General features: G+C 36.6%; 1 protein-coding gene across 1 annotated transcript; it reads left to right on the top strand.

Annotated features, from left to right (window-relative positions):
• Positions 1-265: 265 nt before the first annotated feature.
• Positions 266-3,102, top strand: pyyb (peptide YYb). Its single transcript, XM_026223325.1, has 4 exons — positions 266-345; positions 614-801; positions 2,561-2,638; positions 2,815-3,102. The coding sequence occupies exons 2-4, from the start codon at positions 614-616 to the stop codon at positions 2,834-2,836; spliced, it is 288 nt and encodes a 95-aa protein (XP_026079110.1). The 5' UTR covers positions 266-345; the 3' UTR covers positions 2,837-3,102.
• The last annotated feature ends 18,356 nt before the right edge of the window (positions 3,103-21,458 follow it).

Genomic DNA, 21,458 nt, shown 5'->3' with positions numbered 1-21,458 from the left:
ATTTTATCCATTTTCAATTCTTATCATCAACTGTTGGCTGGATTGGTATTTGCATTACCCACCCAGTCTCATTTTATTCAATTTGAATCCATATTATACAGCAGTCTTGTTAATGTTCAGAGTATCATAGCCATTGTGATAATAGGATTGGATGGCTTGTGCCCATGACTCATTAGTTTATCATTAACACTCTAGTTGTGTGTAAGTGCTGGGTGGGGTTTGGACCTCCCTCTGGGGTCTCATGAGCTATAAAAGAACCATGGTCTGGTGAGAGAGGAGCAGATCAACGCCAACAACAAACATCAGATCTATACAATCCTTCTGGGCCTGAACATCTATTACAGTGTAAGTAGCATTCTGCTTTTTCCACTCTTTAAAGCAAAGATATGAAATAGCCTTTAGTTGAACTCCAACATAACAGCATCGGAATCAGCACCACGGATAGCTCCATAACAAATGCATCAAGTGATCTATTGAGGCTATCACAGATCAAGAGTAGAAAATTTACAGCAAATGTTTAATAGTATATTTGAAATGCTCTTCGAAGTCCATCTCAATCAAAAGTTCATACTACTTGTATGAATCCCAAAGGTTTTCTGTCTGTGTCTATCAGATGGCGAGTGCACTGAGATCCTGGACCGTTCCGCTGGCTCTTGTGCTGTGTGTCATAGTGTGTCTTAGCAGCCTAGCTGAAGCTTACCCGCCCAAACCAGAACCTCCAGCAGGAGATATGGGTCCAGAGGAGATGGCCAAGTACCACACGGCTCTAAGACACTACATCAACCTCATTACACGACAGAGGTGAGACTAGAATTACCTGTCCATTACCTTTGTATAATTACATGTGTCTGTGGCAGATCAGTCAGTATCAAAGGCTAATAGTAGCACTGATTAATTAATAATAACTTTCATTACAAACGCATGCCTTCATCTTGAAAGTAAAGCACACACAGATATAGCAGAAGAAATCTGGGTCATGTTTGCATTTCTTCTGTCACTGTCTATCATTTTAACCTTGAAATCAGGATTAGGCATAAAACAATGTTTTCAGAATCATTAATAAATATGAAAATTGGCTAGGATTTGCACAAATAGTCCAAAACTGGCTTAGAGAAAGATAGGAATCATGTTGAAAGCAAAATTGCTATCAAATACACATCATACAGGCACTATTTTTGGAATCAGCAGTCCAAATTTCGTAAGAAACATGTATTGGATTTCATTCAGCAAATATGATGGGTAATGTTATTGATCTATCATTATATATACATGTTTCCTTGGTAACACTATTTGTTAAAATTATTTACTACATTAGTGATCATGAATTATAAATAAGCAGTTTTTTTACAGCATTTGGTAATGTAGCTTAATGACAGATTCCCAATATGTACATTTTTTGAAGTTCTGTTATAAATTAACCTGAGTTAATCTATTATAAACAAACACCAAACATTGAAAAAAAGGGTATATATATAAATTAACATTAACATAGATCAATAATGTTTGTTCGTGTCTCATTATTGTAAGCTATTAAAAATAGTCACTAGAAAGAATTTGTGTAAATTGTTTGTAAAAGCATCTTGCATGAATGATCACACTGGCCTGAATGTGACAAAATACATAACAATAATTTTACAAACAATTTATCCACAAATTTGTTCTGCTTGTGTTTTATGACTGACACCCATTCAGATTATACTTGAAACATGATTCTGTAGAAAATCTACACAAAACAGCTAATGGCCCAACAAAGATTTTCAGATGATAATGGAGAGTATGATACTTATATTACTGGCACCATTTCTAGCACATCTCTCTCATATTGACGTCATTTACTGAATCACTGTGTTGCAGTTTTTTCCAGTCACTGGGTTATTACTTGAGCCTGTATTAGATTTGTTTAAATATCTCTTACAAGAAGTACTATAGCAGATACAGGTATGATATATGTTAATACTATAGTAAAAATAAAATATAAACAAGATATTTTATTTCAGCTAGTGGCCAACAAACATTTCTAATTTAGTTTACTTTGAAATTCTAAAATAAAATTGATTAAATGTGTGTGTGTGTGTGTATGTGTGTGTGTGCGTTTGTGAAATATATATATATGTTGGGGGGTGGGTTGAGTTGCCAGATATCCTTCAACCTGTATGTAACCCCTCATTATTGTGCTGTGTGTTAAGATAGATTGTTATTAAGTGGGATTACCATGTCTGCTAATGTCTCTGATAATGCATGCTAGAGATGTACCCAGATATTTTCTGCAACGAGTTAAAAGGCTGCAATTAAATGACGTTCATGTGTTACTTTGGTACAGTTTTTTTCTGGATTTCCTTATATTTGTGAATTTATCCTCAATTCTCTGGAAGATCACTCTCTTTCAGTTAAATCAGGAAGTTGAATTTTAATTATTTTTGGTGACGTTTGTTCAAGCCAGCATCACTAATACAATTGATTGTATTTAGAGTAATGGAAATTAACAAACACTTAGTACTAAGCATGTAACTTGGGCTACAGACTTGAATGATTCATTCTCATGCATCTGCTCATTCTTCAGATATGGGAAGCGATCCACCCCTGAGGCCGCTGTGGCTGAACTGCTGTTCGGTGAAGAAGAACAGGACGTCAGGCCCCGGTGAGCAGGGAGGGAACATGCTGGAATATCTTTGTTTCTGTAGTTATGTATCAATGCATATTATATTTAATCACAAAGATACAAATGCACCTGCTCAGTCAGTCAGTGTCACTTCAGAGATATTCAGACAAACCGCTGGTGGAGAAATTGAAATGATTGTTTTTGTTTCTGTGCAGTGTGGAAGACTTGTTATGGTGATGTGACTCCTCTCTCCTTCTCTGTGGCTGGTGCGGTGGCTTTCTTCATCCATCCATCTCTATGATAATAAATTAGTTTACTGAACAGCAGAAACCAGCATGAGCCAAACCCTCATCATTATGAGGCTCCAAAAACACCTCATGATATGTACATCTCTGTCAGCCTATTTTTTTTCCCTGTCATTCACTCTCTCTCTTATGATTTGATTTATGCTTTGTTAAAGACAATTGTAAATAATTTATTATTCACTGTCTAAATGGACAATAATAAAAAAAATACTGAATGTTGAGCCCTGATCCCTCTCTTTATTTTTCTAATTTTTTTTACATTTTGTTTTAGCTATCCTTAAATAAAGACTTTTGAAAGATTGTTTCTGAACTAATAAATCTGTATAAGATAGAGTATATCAACAGTATTTCTACATTTGGTTTTATACACACACACACACACACACACATATATATATATATATATATATATATATATATATATATATATACTATTTACTATTATAAAAACACACTTTACTATTCATATTGCTCTAAACCAAAAATCATATTTTATAGACATTATTTTAATGTACTTTTAAAGTTTCATATAAAAACCATGCTATAGCCTGTTCTCAAAAACACTGTATAAACTGTCAAAATGAAAATATTCCTATTAATCAATCTAACGTTAGTCTTAATTTATCTCTTGTAAATTAAGACTATGAAAAAAATGAATAAAAATAGTCCACAACTGAAAATCTCCTATGCTACTACCATACATTTGGACATGTAGAGTGGTAATACCCCTTTTTTATATTTCAGATAGCCTACCTGATTATTCAGTACTATGATACAGCCATAATAATTTATTTTTTTGAAAAATAGCCAAACTTGATCCCAGTTAGAGTTGTTATTAATGGAATAAATATAATTTAAAAGCATCTAAAACTGAGAGACTGCGGAATATGGTGAAATGCTTTTAAAGCTGTAAAGGTCTGAGTGATTTGAGACTGAGTAGAAGAGGTGATGTGGCGGGGTCCGCAGAGAGGCGTGGAGTGTGCTGCCCCTTTAAGACTCAGTATCTCAGTTCAACAAAAGCGCATCGCCGCCAGTCAGAGGCGTGATGTAAAGCGGTTACACAGGTTGTTTAAATCTTCGTTTAATTATAAGGTAATGAGATACTGACTAAATAGATGATCTAGTTGAAATTGCTTCATGTGATAATATTTCTGTCTGTTAGACTCATTAGTTTTTGGTTTATCAGGGTTGTTTGCGGTGAATAAGACGTGAATTTATTAATGGTTCGAGAGTCGATGGATTAAACGCGTTAATTCAGCGCCCATCATCATGACCACCGTCTGCAAAACGTGAAAGACGTGCACTGCTGGTTTATTTCACCTTGTCAGACATCACAGGTGAGCCAAGACGTTCATGACAGCGAGCGACGAGACAAACAAGTACAGTAGAGTTTGATTTGGACTGAATTTGAATCTTATTTTACTAATGTCAATGTTTATATAAGATTTCCGCACAAAAATATCACGGTACTATATTTCTGGAAATCTGATAACAGGATAGTATTTTTAGAAGGCTCGATAATGCAAATTATTCAGTGCCATATGTTTTACTGTCTGAAACCATCACTGTACCATACCTCGCATAATTAAATGTGTTTAGGCTTAAAAGGAAAAGGACGCAATACTGAGTCGAATATCTATCTATCTATCTATCTATCTATCTATCTATCTATCTATATATATATATATATATATATATATATATATATATATATATATATATATATATATATATATATATATATATATGTGTGTGTGTGTGTTACAGTTAATTAACAGTTAGGATCATTCACAATTACGTCAACTATTATGAAGACTTCATAAGATTAATTTTATCGCACTGGTCTAATGAGATTTTATTATATTTTAGTTTTCACTTAAAGTTTTGTTTGTAAAATGCAAAAGCAACTGAACTGCATGATGATTTTATTAATATATATTTTTTCCTGTTATTATTATTATTATTATTATTATTATTAATATTATTATTATTAAAAGCAAATTGTTATTATTTTTTGTAATATATTTGTTCCATTTTATTTGATCTTTTATCTTACAGTTTTGAGACAGAGTCAGTTACTTTTAAATGTTATTTTTAATTGAATTATATGTATTCAGCTTTACATAACAGGAATCAATTGTATTTTGAAGTATATTAAAATAGAAAAAGAGTTATTTTAAACTGTGTTTTACATGCACACACACACACACACACACACACACACACACATGTTTGTTTTTGTGAAAAGTGGGGACATCCCATAGGCGTAATGGATTTTATACTGTAGAAACTGTATATTCTATCGCCCTTCACCAACCTTACACCTAACCCTAACAGGAAACTTTTTGCATTTTTACTTTCTCAAAAAAAAAAAAACGAATTCTGTATGATTTATAAGCGTTTTGAAAAATGGGGACACGGGTTATATCCTCATAAGCCACCCTTTCCTTGTAATACCTGTGTCATACCCATGTCATTATACAGAGTTGTGTCATGATATGTCACAAAAAAATGCCCCCCCCCCCACACACACATACATATAAACCCTTTATAACTTAATTCTGCCAGTTGCAAAAGCAACATTTTTGATTTTCATTTAGTTTAACTTGATACTAAAATAGCAAAAAATCATCAATAGACGTTTAGACATATAGACATATTTTACATATATAAAAAAAACTTGACAAAAACAACAAAATTACTCAAATTAAAATGAAAACAGAAAATATATAAAAATAATTCAAAATATTAATAAAAGCTATATTAATATTTCAGTGATGCTAAAATAACACAGATTTGTATTTCTATTGCTATATTTCTATTATTATGTAATTTATACTTATTATTTTGTTATATCTTTTGTAGTTGTTGTAGTTCATGTTAGGAATATTTTGGGCTATTTGAGTCGATTATGATTTAACGTGTTTGCTGGCTTGTGTGGGAAAGTCGACACCTCTTCAACTCCCACGCTCTTTTCTGTGTCTCATTCATAAACATGGCATGACCTCTCCGCTTCTGTTCCACTCTGTGTGACAGCTTCCCCCACGTGTGCAGCTCCAGGGACTGTTTCCATGAAAACTGGTGACATGTGCATCAGTGACCTTGTAAGACGTGGTATTTTACCTCAGAAGGTCTAAGATGTTTCATATTCAAGATTCGATTGATTTTGTTCTGATTTTAAAACGGAGTTTGTTTGTAAGGTTATTCCTTCGATTGAATAATACTGTACTGTGGGACATCAACATGCAATGGAAAGAGGTTTTCTGTCACTCATTTGGCAGATTATTGTTCTCCAGGTGGCACAACAGCTGCCCAAGTTGAAAATGTGCTTATTTTAATTATTTGTGTGGACACACGGAGACAAACCGTGAACACTTCTGACCACAGTTTGTCCTATATCTTAAATAATGTACATCACAATCACGTAAAAAAGAACATCAGTTGCATTTCTAAATTACATGGCTAAACACAGAGCAGCACTATTAATAACAAGATTTACTCCCCAGTTTCTAGTTCTTTTGCTCCATTCAAATACCCTACAGTAGAGGCTCTTGGGATTTTGTGTGTTGCCAAGCAACCGTCGCTGCAGCTGCGCAGCTGGAGAGTAAATGCTACAGTGCTGTTAGTGCTGACCTCCCACTGTCATCTGCTGTCCTGACTGCTTTTGGTTAAAATAATTGAGCTTATGTGTGTAACTGTGTGTGTATCTTTAACACAGCTGTAGCTGTGTAATTCAGAAGCACTTGTGTGCCAGTCATGAGAAAATTCTAGATAAATTATTGGACAAGTAAGACAATCATGCTGAGAGGTTCTTTGTATAAGTAGAAATTATGAATACTACCCTGCCTTTGGCTTACAGTAGCAACATAATATAAATTCTGTAGTTTTCCAGCAATGTGTAGGTTGCTAAGGAAGTTGCTGGAATAAATTGTTTTGAATGTTCAAACATAAAATAACGTTCTAGATTATTGTTTTAAAATAAAACAATTAGTGTTCTAAACAGTAGACTTTAAGGATCAAGTTCTTTATACCTAAGTCATCTTTGTTTATTATTAGAAGAAACACGTATAAACACAACTTTTGAGAAAAACTGTGCTCTGAATATGAATTTGTTCGAAACATATGATTTTTAGAAAAATACCCTCAAATCCTGAAATATGTAAAACCCACATAGATGTTGCATTGCTAAAGCTGAGACATTCAGACACAAAGAAGACTCAATGATCAAAAAAATTAAGTGTAAAATTATAAAACTACAAGTTACTGTACAAATGCTTAATTTCTTCACTTTCAAGCTTTTAACAGGTCAAATCTTCAAGCATTTATTTCTAGCTTTTACTTTTATTTTATTTGATATTGGTGACATGTTCCTAAATACACGTTAAGTCACAGCGTTTGCAGAGATGGAGTTCATGAGAAGCAGCATTTTCTGTAAACTGAGCCACTATGAGGGGGCATTTTTTTTAAAGGTTTTGTGTACAGACAGTAGTGCCGTCGGTAACACTTTAGAATAAGGTTCCATTAGTTAATGTTTGTTAACTACTTTCGTTAACATGAATTAAGCAAGAACAATCCCTCTACAACATTTATAAGTCTTAGTTCATGTTAATTTCAACATTTACTAATGCATTATTTAAATCAAAAGTTGTGCTTGTTAACATTAGTTAATGCACTGTGAATTACCATGAACTAACAATGAATAACTGTATTTTCATTAACTAACATTAACGAAGATTAATAAATACAGTAATAAATGTATTGTTCATTGTTTGTTCATGTTAATTAATACATTAACTAACATTAACTAATGGAACCTTATTCTAAAGTGTTACCGTGCCGTCAAAACAATCCCCGTTCATGCTGATCTGTGAAAATTACTAAAAATGCTGTATAATGCATGCCAAGCCAGTAGCTAGCAGTGTTGCATTGTAAAGAAACACTGAGTGCCTGCGCACTTATGCACATAAGCCTATAGATTTAATACATAATAGACATGTGCATGACATCACCATTTTCACATATTTTATAGTTTACATGGAACTGATAACAATATAATTTTCAGAAATTTCCAAACTGAAACCTATTTTCAATAGTTTGTCCCCAAAAACCCTTTGCATAAAAAAATGGCCAAAATGCATAAAAAGTTAACACTTTTAGTTGAAAAAGGTTTTGTGTAAACGCTGTCTGCGTGTAAATGAAGTTAAGGAACATAGTGTCACTCTGAAACATGCAGTGCAACTGACAATATATTTTATTAATTAAATCACAGCCTTTAATTTGATAATTGCAATTTGATCAAATCACAATTTCAGTTGCATTTCAAATTATTGTGTTGGCCCATTTTTTTTTTTTGATGTAATGCAGTGGTTCCCAACCTTTTTCAACTCGTGGCCCACACAACCAAACACATATGTTTGCGCGGCCCACTGTAAAAAAATTAACTGACCCCGCTATTGTGGGTTAATAACTTAGTACTCAGAAGCTAGATTGTTAACTGTCTTTATTGAATGAACTGGCAATGAAAAGAAAATAACTCGGTCTGGCCCTGCTTGGCATAACTGCTGTTGTTCTGTAGCATATGCAGCAAAAATATCTAAGAGAAATTGACGGCTTATTCTTAAACCAATCAGCAAGCTCGAATAGTGGAAGCACAGTTACAGTATAATATTTATTTTTTGTTATTTAATTATATATATGAAATGATGTAATTATGTTATGACTTAGACATTTTTACATATATGAACAATATTATTATTTCTTTTAATAGTAATTGGTGGCCCACCTGCAATACCATCACCCTTATACCGGCCCACAGGTTGAAAACCACTGATGTAATGCTTCATTTAATTAATTATTGGCTTTTCATCAACTCACCAACCCCCAATTGGTAAACTCTGTTCCAGTGAAATAATGAATTGTCTTCATACATCATTTTAATACAAATCTATGACCTTAATATTTTATGTAGTAGTAACCAATTTATAAACGCCATTTCAGGTTGTGCTAAATTATAAATGTAGTAACTTTCTGAAGTAACTTTTTGTATTATTAGAAACTGTACCCCACTATTTTTGCTCAAAAACTACTACTTGGTGTAGATTGCAATTAATATTTAATGCCGTCCCTGTTGTTGCCATGGTGAACCGGCACAAAGGAGAAAAAAAAGAAAAGAAGAATCAGCAGCTTGTGTGAGAGGTGCTTATGGTTGTCTTGGTTACGGCCATTCTCCAATGTAAAGTAAGCTGAAAGGGGCTATTTTTATCCCAGATTCACCCGTACCTGTGCTACTTTGCACTTTGTGTGTGGCAAAATGTCTGTCTTGGTGAGTTTTCATTATGTTATGTCTTTAGTGAAAATAAACAGTTTGAAAAGTAAACTAATGCGCAAGAGGCGGACAGAGTACACAGCTTCATTACTTGAGTAGAAGTACAGATACCCCTCGCTAAATTTTACTCAAGTACAAGTAAAAGTACTACAGTCAGATGTCTACTTAAGTAAAAGTACGGAAGTACTTGTTTTTAAAAATACTTGAGTATCAAGAGTACATTTTATAAATATTGCATTACTACTGCCATAGTGCTTACATTTATGCACAGAAACGTCCTACATGGCGTTATGAAATATGTTAATGTTAATACCTTGGATAATGTAAAAGGAATTGAAAGTAAAGTCAAGTCATTTTCATCTTTTTACCATGTTGCTTTATTTAACATTTCTCACTTGCCCACAAGGCAATAGCACAATAGCAATGCTTTGACAAACTTCTGTTTTAATGTATTTTTGCACCCACATTTGAACCTGACTGTGTTAAACACACTCAAGAACATCAAAGCAAATGCTCAGCTTACATTAAGGTGTAATATCAGAAAAGATAGAAAACAATTGTGTGTACATGTGAGTTTCTCAGTTTTTTCATCAATCAAATCAGTAAACCTAAACCAGCAAAGAAGGCAATTAGGGATGCACGATAATATCGGCACAACATCGGTATCGGCCGATAAAAGCTTAAAATGACAATTATCGGTATCGGCCGATATGAATATTTCTGCCGATGAGCCAAACCGATATTCTCCAAGTGAAATAATTGACCTGTTTTTCAGATGTGAATGTCTGTCTACATTTGTAAAATAATAAATTGATGGTAGAATCAGTACAGAAGAGATACATGGATTTCTCTTCAGTAAAATTAAAGTTTAAATATATCAGTATATATTTGTATATATATCGATATCGGTATCGGCATCGGCCAAAATTATTTAGAAAATATCGGCATATCGAATATCGGCCAAAATCCAATATCGTGCATCCCTAAAGGCAATATAGCAATGTTCTGACACACCTCTGAACCTGACCATATTATACACGCAGCAAAGAAGAAAAAATAATAATGAATAAAAATAATCAGCTAATCAGCTGTGTTTAGGTCAGCGTACAAAGAAGGAAAATAAAATTCAGCTCATTTGAGTTACAGTTTTAAGCCCCTTCCTCTCGCACTGACATACAGGCAAAGGCAGGAGAAAATACTTTCAGTTGAATTAACACCATTCTCACACACACAATCTATGGTCCCTATCATACACCCGGCGCATTGCGACGCAAGGTGTAAACATGCCAAATAGCTATTAAAAACAAAAATGATTACAGTATAAAATAATTTTATTGTGTAGGCTAAATAAGTATAAAAATGTAATGATGGATATTCATTGCAAGTAGGCTACCTATTTGCAATTCAGCCTAGTACTACTTATAATGATAAATGAAATTGGCTACTTAATTAAACAATCGTGCCAATACAGACACATAAATATTAACTGACTCATCGCGCGGAGCTATTTGAAAGCATGCACTGCTACTTCATCCCACGCCTTCTTCACCTCGGGAAGCTTTGGTGGATTCCTGCTTGTCCCGTAGATGATCTGCTTGCGCGCTTTAACTTCGCGCACAGGCAGGTCGGTTTCTTTGCTTGAGAAGCGTTCAGCTTTTCCGCCAACAAATTCCGCCATGTAAATAGTGATCCACCATGGCGCGAGCACATCTCGTTCTTAAAGGGAATAGGAGATGAACATTATGCCCATTACTTATTAAGAGAATAGGGACAGCCCATTCCAAAAATGTGCCCTGGCACATTTTTCGTCGTTAAAATAGCAAAAGTGGATTTGGACACGCCCTGAGTGCACCTCCGCCGTGCGATTTACACTTTGCGTTTAGATCGTTAAAATAGGGCTTTCTGTGTGACAGCTTTCTCTCTCTCTCTCTCTCTCTCTCTCTCTCTCTCTTTGTGTATGTGTGTGTGTGTCAAGTAAAGTCAAGTCACCTTTATTTATATAGCGCTTTAAATACATTGCATCAAAGCAACAGAACAACATTCATTAGGAAAACAGTGTGTCAATAATGCAAAATGACAGTTAAAGGCAGTTCATCATTGAATTCAGTGATGTCATCTCTGTTCAGTTTAAATAGTGTCTGTGCATTTATTTGCAATCAAGTCAATGATATCGGTGTAGATGAAGTGACCCCAACTAAGCAAGCCAGAGGCGACAACGGCAAGGAACCGAAACTCCATCGGTAACAGAATGGAGAAAAAAACCTTAGTAGAAACTAGGCTCAGTTGGGGGGCAGTTCTCCTCTGACCAGATGAAACCAGCAGTTCAATTCCAGGAAAGTCAGATTGTGCAGAAGAATCATCTGTTTCCTTTAGTCCTGTGTGTGCTGTACTACATTTCAATCAAATGTCATGAAGTCTTTGGCGAAAAGCTGAAGGTGATTGCTGATAGGCTGTCCCAATCAGTGGCGCCTGCACAATCCAATCACGTTTGCGAGGGAAACAACAAATTGAGGGTTTCCGGGATTTTTCTTTTCATTTTTTTTTTTAAGAAGAAAAAGTACTTATGGTTATGGATAGAAATGTAGCGGAGTAAAGAGTACAATATTTGCCTCTCAAATGTACTTGAGTAAAGTCATGAGTACTCCCCAAAAATTATACTTGAGGAAAGTACAGATCTTTCTTTTCTTTTCTTTTTCAACTCACGGCCCACACAACCAAACACATATGTTTGCGCGGCCCACTGTAAAATTTATGGTGGGTTAATAACTTAGTACTCAGAAGCTAGATTGTTAACTGTCTTTATTGATTGAACTGGCAATGAACAGAAAATAACTCGGGCTGGCACTGCTTGGCATAACTGCTGTTGTTCTGTAGCATATGCAGCAAAAATATCTAAGAGAAACTGACGGCTTATTCTTAAACCAAACAGCAAGCTCGAATAGTGGAAGCATATTTACAGTTTAATATTTATTTTTTGTTAATCATATAAAAAAGAAAAGAAAAGAAGAATCAGCAGCTTGTGTGAGAGGTGCTTGTAGTTGAGGAAAGTACAGATCCCTCAAAATTGTACTTAAGTACTGTACTCAAGTAAATGTACTCCATTACTGTCTGGCTCTGCTAATGCTAGTCAGTATCTGTCCATTCGCTGACAGCATTCCACTGTATAAACCTGCTGCTGTCTGCCATCATCTGTTTATCAAACAACAACAAAAAATTAGATAATTATTTACTTCTTTTCATTGAATATTTTTCATAACTTTGTTACGAATAATTTTATGTCTAATTTATATGGTGAAGTCTATGCAGTGCAGATTACTTTAATCAATTTCTGTATATTAGGCTAGTTAAACTGTGTAACTGTTAAAATGGGTTCCCTATCAGACATTCTCAGTCCTCAAGGGGATTGCAGCAGACCTCTCTGCAACCACCTGTTCCAGTTTCCCTGGCTCGAGCAGGGGGCCACCGACTGGCACTCTGGTAGATCTGAAGGTTGACTATGAGAGCTTCTCCACCAGGCCACACAGCAAAGGACCTCTCACTCCTTCAGCAGCACATGTCCAGTGTGGCCGCCAATTGATTCTGCTGGGCCATCTCTTTGCAGTCCCAGCTTGTCTTTCGGTGCATGCCCGAAGATCAGATATCGATTGCAGCATCGGGGGATGGGCTGAGCGCTTGCGGCTGGATGATTGGTTTCTCAGCGAAGAAGAAGAGGTGACAAAGTCATGGATGGCCCCTTTTATAGCCAGTAGCCACTCGTCTCCCTCTTATATCCTCACCACCCTCGATGGCGGTACAGCCAGGAGGTACGTGGACATTCCCCAGGTGGAGAGAGCGGTTGCATTGTGCTTGTGTCCGCAAAATGCCACCACTTGGAGGAATCATCCGCGTCTCCTGCCCAAAGCCTGTAAGCTGTCGGCAGCTGCCAAAGCTTACAGTGCTATGGGCCAAGCTGCCTCTTGCCCTGCATGCCATGGCTATCCTGCTGGTACATCAAGCAAAGGTGCTAAAAGCAGACCTTGCCTTTTTGTCGGGCCGGAGTGCCCTTAGAACAAGTGTCCCGTATGTTGTTGTCAAGACAAATCCCTCCAATACGGGCTGGGGTGCAATGGGCAGGCAGCTTCAGGGTCCTGGACAGGACCTCGACTGCTTGGGCACATCAACTGCCTGGAGTTGCCGGTAGTGCATTTAGCTTTATGGCAGTTTCGTCTGCTGTTGCTAGACAAGCACGTGTTGGTTCGCACTGACAAGACTGCGGCTGTTTTGTACATCAACCGACAGGGCGGTCTATGATCACGTCACATTTCTCAACTCGCCCACGAAATCTCCTCCTCTGTAGGCAGACGTGGCTCAAGTCGCTGCGCACTGTCCACATTCCAGGGGAGCTCAATCGTGCTGCCGACACGCTCTCATGACAGCTTGATAAATGCCCCGGAGGGTGGAAAAAGTGGAAAACCAGTCCATCGATCTGGGGATGGTAGACGGTGATTCTCAACTGCTTTACCCACAACAGCCTGCAGAGGTCAGCTACCCTGATCAGTTAGGATCTCTGATTGGATGCAGACTCGGCTGGAGAGCAGGAAGAGTTCAGCAGTGCTCCTGGACCACCCTCTGGGGAAACAGCAGCGCTCGCTCCCCAGCATCCCCATGTTGGGCCACATTCGCCAAACTCGATATCCTCCACAAGCTGGTGGTCGGGTTCCTCATTCCAATGCCTGTCGTGAGATCGGGGAAGGGCTCAGAGAAGACGATCTATCACCACTTGATTCTGGGCACAGGCTGGCAGACAGGGCTTATACTCCCACTCGTAGTCTCACTGGTTTGTTTTCTGTGGTATGGGCGTTTACACGCTGCAAGCTTCAAGTAAAACATTATAATATCTATAGCACGTTCAGATATTATATAAAAATGGGACATCATGTTGTTTCATATGGATAACTTTATCACAGAATATTTTTTTTTGGTAGCACTTGCTTAGTTTAAAAGTAGACATGTCAAGCTTTTTATAGATCTCTCATGTCTTTTGGTTGAGTATTTGCTGAGTTACAGTTCATTTTAATGACACATTTATAAATGAAGATCACCACAGAATAAAGCTGCAGACAGCGCACCTTGTTCGGCAGGTCTAGCAGTCTTGGCTGAACTAATTCACTTCAGCTTCCAAGCCTGGCCAGTGGAAGGGATCGTGGATCCAGTCTAGTGGCTTGTACTTTGGGGCAGCAACGGCATGAAGAGCTTCGAGCTCCTGCTCCATCTCTCCTTAATGGCGAGGTGCTCAAAGAATCACACAACAAGGATCTCTCGATAAATGCCCCGGTGGGTTGATTTATTTGCAAAGGGAATGAAAAAGGGAAAGGTCCAGGTGGGTGCTCGGGTGCCGTGAGTGCTCACTTCCTTCTTCCTGGTGCAGTGGGTCCGTGCTGTCCTCTTGTGGGGCTTGTCTTTCAAACGCGGCTGTCTGTGGGAGAAATGAGAGTCCGAGTTAATGCTCAGTAACATGGAGAAGTGTCTCACATGTGGCAGGGCTTGTGTGGCCTATTTAGCCGCCACCTGATGAGCTGCAGCTGTGACCGATCAGCCTGGGATGAGGACAGGCAGGTGTTCCACGCTTGTTTCCAGGGCGATGCTGATGAAGCTTTGCAATGCCACTCATCACAATATATATATACATATATATATATATATATATACAGTGGGGATCGAAAGTTTGGGCACCCCAGGTAAAAGTTTTTATTAATGTGCATAAAGACGCCAAGAAATGATGGAAAAATCTCCAAAAGGCATCAAATGACAGATTAGACATCCTTATACTAGGTCAAAAAAAAGTTAGATTTTATTTCCATCATTTACACTTTCAAAATAACAGAAAACAAAAAAATGGTGTCTGCAAAAGTTTGGGCACCCTGCAGAGTTAATACCTTGTACTGCCCCCTTTGGCAAGTATCACAGCTTGTAAACGCTTTTTGTAACTAGCCAAGAGTCTTTCAATTCTTGTTTGAGGTATCTTTGCCCATTCTTCCTTACAAAAGTCTTCCAGTTCTTTCTGGGCTGTCTGTCACGCACTGCTCTTTTAAGGTCTATCCATAGATTTTCAATTATGTTGAGGGTCAGGAGATTGTGAAGGCCATGGCAAAACCTTTAGTTTATGCCTCTTGATGTAATCCACCGTGTATTTTGAGGTGTGTTTAGGATCATTATCCATTTTACATTGAGACAGTCATGAAGCTCTGTGTTGCTCTGGATGTCCAGCAATCTGTAGTCAAGGCAACTAAATGTGCACTGCTCAGACCTTCAGTAACTTTCTCTTTTACATTATTGTACATGGAGGGAATCACCGTAGCTGTGAGATGCGTTCTAAAACCAATTAAATGCCTAAAACCGGAGTTTTCCACCACCGAAAAAGGTTGCATGTCCGCGGCTATGAATACTCCTACCGCACGCGTAATTGCATTTGCACGAGTTGAGTTGCTTGGAAGTTTAATTCTAAATGAAGACGGAAGAGTAGTTTGTGTAGTTGTTGGTTTAACAGATAAATCTATGTTTTTGTGGTGCCTGCGGAGATGCCCTGCCATGTTAGTCGTGCTGCCAGTGAGAGAATATGGTACACGCACATAGCACAGCTTGCAAACTGTTGTTTTTCTGTCAACAACGCGAACGTTGTCAACATAACTCAATGGAAATCCAAAATACTTCCACACCAGCGATGCTATCTTTTGAGTGGCTGTTAGAGGAGGTTGACTCGCAGCACTTCAACACACGTGTTTTTTTCCGCTTGGCAAGAAACCAGACGCAACATGAGGGCGTGGCAGCATCGACGATTCCATTTTTTAATTCGAAGTTTGAGACTGACTTAATTTCGATCACCCCTAAATTTCGTGACACCCCTAATATATATATATATATATATATATATATATATATATATATATATATATATATATTCAGTCCGATCTTAAGAATTTATCTTTTACGAGGTGGCGATTTCTTTGTATGATGTGATTTGTGCAGAAATGTATGACTTTTGGAAAAAGTAAGCATGAAGTTTCACATCTAACCTATCTCAAGTAGATTGTAGAAATTATATAATAGTTACAAATTGTCATAAAACATAATGTGTACTACGTTAAGCTTGCATATCATTGCTCTCTTGTTGGTTTTGATTGCTTCTATTGTCCTCATTTGTTTTGTATTGTGCTGAGTTGTTCCAAAGCAAGTTATTTACACTAATGAATCTATCTAAAAAAATAAAAAAAAAATAAAAAAAAAATCTAACAAAAAGACCAGGAATCTCATTTGGTAACACAAATGTCACAGATAACTGAGCTTTGTTGAGAATGAATAGAGCATGTATTTATTGCGATCAGGATTGCTTTAAGATGTTATTCTTGTCTTTCTTGTGTTAAGACATGTAATTTTGTCTATCACTCCTGTGTCTTTTATCTCACTTGTCAGTAACAAATAAACAGCTGTGTTCAGGCTCCTGTGCCGGCAGGAGCAGCTGATTGCTGGTTTTTCTGCCACTGAGGGAAGCCAGTGTTCACAACAGACATGTTAGAGAGAGATAGAGACAGTAACAAAGAGAGATAAAACATAAGTATATCACTCAGTGTTAATGACTATGGCTGTGTTTGAGGCACCATAATATATTATACTGCACTGAAAAAAATGTTTCATTCATCCAATTAAAAAAATGTAGGGTAATGATTCACATCTATATTTTTTAACTTGAACCAATGAAAATTAAATAACTTGACCTTAGGGTTCAAATACTAGCCTACGTAAAAATATAGTATTAAAGAAATTGTTCAACCAAAAATTGAGTTTTGCTAAAAATATACACTCCTTCAGGCAGTCCAAGATTAGTTTGGTAGATTAGTTTGTTTCTTTCTTCATAAGAACATTTTGAGAAACTCCGCATTACTTCACTTGCTCACCAAAGGATCCTCTGCAGTGAATGGGTGCCAGAGTCCAAACAGCTGATAAAAACATCACAATAATCAATAGTAATCCACACAACTCCAGTCCATTAAGTAATGTCTTCTGAAGTGAAAAGCTATGTTTGTACAAATAAATCCATCATAATTGGTCAAGCTATAATTGGTCACATACGTTAACGTGCTTTACACATGCAGAAGTACACAGAAATGCAGATAGAGGCAGAGTTGAAAAACCATACTTTTTCAAATAATTGTTTTTGTTGTTTTCAGAAATCTTATTTGAAATTGTTAAAGTATTATGCCCCATTATGCCTTTTCCACTATTACCTTTCATGCAGTGTGTCATGTAGTTGTATGTGAACATAAAACTGCAAAGTTGTGAAGCTGACAGTGTGCGATAGATAAAGTTATTATCTGTCCAAAAAAAGAGTTGGCTCGTAATCCCCTGGAATTTGAATCTTTTTATTTTACGGCTCTACGTCACAAAGTAACATTTGCATAATGTCTGCACACGTTCTACGTCACCAACTTGCCTGCCCACAAACACAGTAAAATTTCTATGTGGTTAACAATATTTTGAGAAGACGCAGTCTCCTACGCTGTGAGAGTAAATTTGTTTGATCACATCTCATAATTACCACAAACTTGTCAACACTTGACTCTTACCACTGAGAAATGTCCTGCTCCAGTCATGCTTGTGGATCAGTCTCTTGTCAATCAACCACTTCAGCTGTTTCATCATCAGACTCCGGCTTGAGTTGGTAAGCTACAATCCATACAATCTTTTCTTTGTATTGACAAGTCTCTAGGGCTGTCATTCTGTCATGGCAATGGACGTTTAGTTTCCAACACCCGCTGTACGTGGTAGACCAATCCAGAGCCATAGAGAGATCGTTTATTTATCATTTAGAAATTAGGTAAAATGAAAAGTATTTTCTGAAAAAACAAAAAAAAAATTTGACCTTGCATGCATGTAAAACCTGTTTTAGGAGACTCATAAAACAATATTAGCAACTTTAAAAATGGCGTAATATGGCAATTTAAATAAGAAACGTCACCTTATACAGTTACCTCAGCAAAATGATATTACTAGAGCTTAACTATGTTAATTACAAAAAAAAAAAAAACTGTGATTTTTTTTTTTTTTATTTTTTTTTTTACTCCTGTTACTGAAGTAGGATTATATAGAATCATGATTTTGCTGTAAAAAATTGTGGTCTGTCCTTTTTGATTTATGCTTTGATGTTATCATGTTCTCCAGAAACTCTGTATTTCCATGTTAGTAGTTCTCCAAGCTCAAATGCTGTCATGTTTCTGTGATTAGGGTTTGGTTTCGACAGTGAGCTAAGGAGACTGGTAAAGAGCACTGGAGCGTAACACACACACTTAAACAATCTCTCTCTCTCTCTCTCTCTTACACACACACATTCAACTAGGTGATGCAAAGTCTTGCTAAAGTGCACAGTCAGAGTTTAACAGCTTCAATGAGAGCTATATTTAACACAGTGTATGTGTAGATGTGTAAGATAGTGGTATAAAGTGCCATTTAACTGTGTGTGTGTGTGTGCAGGTGTGCTGCTAACTCTTTGTGTGAAAGAGTTGCCATATTTTCCATGGCATCACACATTTGTTTTCCCACTAGGATAGTGTAACGCACAACTTTCTCAAGAGAGTACAAGAGACTGCATGTTGTGATGATTTCTATTTATGTGAAATGTTGAAAGTCTATAATTAATGTTTGCTTGCTTAACTGAAATTGGATGGTTTCTGTTTCAAATTAAAAATGCATCTGAATTCATAGTTATGCATAAAGTGAAAAAATATTTTGGCAGAAGTGTTTATCATTTGATTATATTGCATTTTAAAATGATTCTAATTAGTTTACAGTTGTTTTTTTATGTATTACATAATCACATATTATTCACACATTAGTTTGACCTTAAATATTTTCTTGAAATTAATATTTCAGTAATGTAATAATTTGCATATTCTTGTTTTTCTAATGTCAGTTTATAGTAACACTGACATGCAGGTAAACAAATTAAAAGTGTTTTTTTAGTGTTCAAGTACTTTTTTATTTATTTTTTATTTTAAAGTGTTTATTTTTCTTTAAATTAACATTTTCATGATTGAATCAATTAGCTTTTCATCAACTTACAAACTCCCTGCTGTATTTCTACAAACCCCAATTTGAGAAACCTCGACAAATAGTGCATGACATGTTGTTGATAAAAAAGAATATATAAATTTTTTTTTTCACATCCACCTGGCTTTCCCTTATGTTTTTGTTTCCTATGCTCCCGTTTTTTTCTCCTGCCGGGACCGTTTTTACCATGTAATTTGTATTCAGTAATGAACTACAATTTGTAAGTAATCTATCCAGAACTGAATGCATTACAGTTCTCTCCAGAGAGGGTGGATTTGGGGTAAATACTCGGGCTGACCATGTGATTTTCACACAGAATCTCTCTCTCTCTCTCTATAGTTGGCCTCTGACAAATTTGGTACACGGACAGACACTCACAAGAAACCGAAAATGCCAGTAGCATCCGCCAGCTCTGACTCAGGTAAGATGCATGATCTTAATGATTTACTGAACTTAGAGTTTGTTACCAGTCCAAAACCTTGTTAGTCCACAAGAGGCTTTGTGATATAACGTCAGTGACAACCATAACAAGCCAGTCAGCCATTTTTTGGCTGAAACCCCACAATAAACTGGGATTAAATGTTTGTGCTTCACTGAGTATCCACAAATCTGCCAAGCTTCCAACCGTAGCTTTCAGCAGAGAGACACTTGAGTCAATATGATTGCATTTCTCTAGACAGCTACACAGAATGTAATCAATGCATTGGTCTGTTATGATGTTCTTTTGTTGAAACAAAGATGAAAACATAGAGATGATCACATCTTCCATACAAAAACTATTCTGAGAACAGGGGACTTGGTGCTGCAATCGAAGATGAGAAAATTTTAAAACGATTTTTGCAGCTCTGTTCATCCTTTATATGGTGCAGAGGTTTCACTTTTAATTTATATATATATATATATATATATATATATTAAAAATCAAGAATTAAAAGAATTAAAATGCTTAAAAGTTGTTTTAATTGAATTAGAGACACTTTACAATTTTTTTTATTAAAAGTAATGTATTAAGTGTCATGCACTAACAATTAACAATACTTTTACAGCATTATGTAAAGGTTAATTTATACATATACTGAAACATTTTGTAGCATTTTTAAACTGACCAGCAGTCACAAGAATACACACATTGTAATCTCTTACGCTGCACAGAATCTTGGCTCAGAGCCGATACTTTCAGCTCGGTGATCGCACTGAATGGATTGTGGACACAGACAGAAAAGAGACCATTTATGTGAATAACAAATGATGCAGCCTGGGACACGTTACTCTTATTCACAGGTCAGTGACACAAAAGTTGAGTTACTCCCTCTGGGCCTGCAGCCATACTACCGACTTCAGGATATTTTTTTTGGCTTTGTGCTCTCTGTCCTCTGATGTCTACTCAAAGGTTTTGTAGACTGTAAAATAAATATTACAATGACCCAAGTGTGCATTAGGTAGATTCTCTTTGTCCAAAGTGACTTACTAATTGCAACTGTGGCTGTACTTAAAGAAGCTGCTTAAGTTTTAAACCTGTAGCTTTACCAGTCTGTTGTATCCTGCATGTCTTTCTGTTCTGTGGTCTGCTGAGGGAGCAGTACTATTTCAGCAGATTGTAAGCACCTAAACATGCTGATCCAGAAGGCCAGCTCAATTACTCAATTACTGAATGAAGTGGTTCTTGACAGAATGTCTTGAGCTGAACTATGTTCTAAAGTGGGTTAAGATAAGACTGTTCAGGGTCTTCATTATATGGGATGTCAATGCCTCTAGTGTCTTGGTACCAGTTGTTATGCAATGGCTCTAACAAGATTTATTTCTGAGCACTGGAAAGTGCCCAATCAAATTTCCACTTAACTTGTGAGCACTGACATTCAAGACTTTGGTACATCATCACCCTTAGTACGTGCTGGCTTCCATCCATCCTATGCATTTCCTTCACCCAATCTCCTAAAGAAACTGCTTTACTTGCCATTACTGAAGTGTCACTATCAGCACTATATGAACTCATCTAGATCTGTCTAAAAGATACAAGCCTCATATCATCACTTCATGCAACTTGTGATAATGAGGTCCAGTTAGCCACAAGTAAACACTGGCTGCTAACATCATGACAAATAACTGATCATACATACAATGTGCACAATAGGCTTTGTTTAGTTTTGTA

The sequence above is a fragment of the Carassius auratus genome, chromosome 37, assembly GCF_003368295.1.
Source record: "Carassius auratus strain Wakin chromosome 37, ASM336829v1, whole genome shotgun sequence".
Taxonomy (NCBI): domain Eukaryota; kingdom Metazoa; phylum Chordata; class Actinopteri; order Cypriniformes; family Cyprinidae; genus Carassius; species Carassius auratus.
Note: the sequence above shows the minus strand (reverse complement) of the source record. Positions and strands in the feature narration are given on the sequence as shown.

What these genes read in the sequence shown, in the direction of transcription:
- pyyb (XM_026223325.1), top strand. Translation starts at nt 614, where the DNA reads ATGGCGAGTGCACTGAGATCCTGGACCGTTCCGCTGGCTCTTGTGCTG. An exon ending in AACCTCATTACACGACAGAG is followed by an intron (nt 802 to 2,560) that starts GTGAGACTAGAA and finishes CTCATTCTTCAG; the next exon opens with ATATGGGAAGCGATCCACCC. An exon ending in GAACAGGACGTCAGGCCCCG is followed by an intron (nt 2,639 to 2,814) that starts GTGAGCAGGGAG and finishes GTTTCTGTGCAG; the next exon opens with TGTGGAAGACTTGTTATGGT.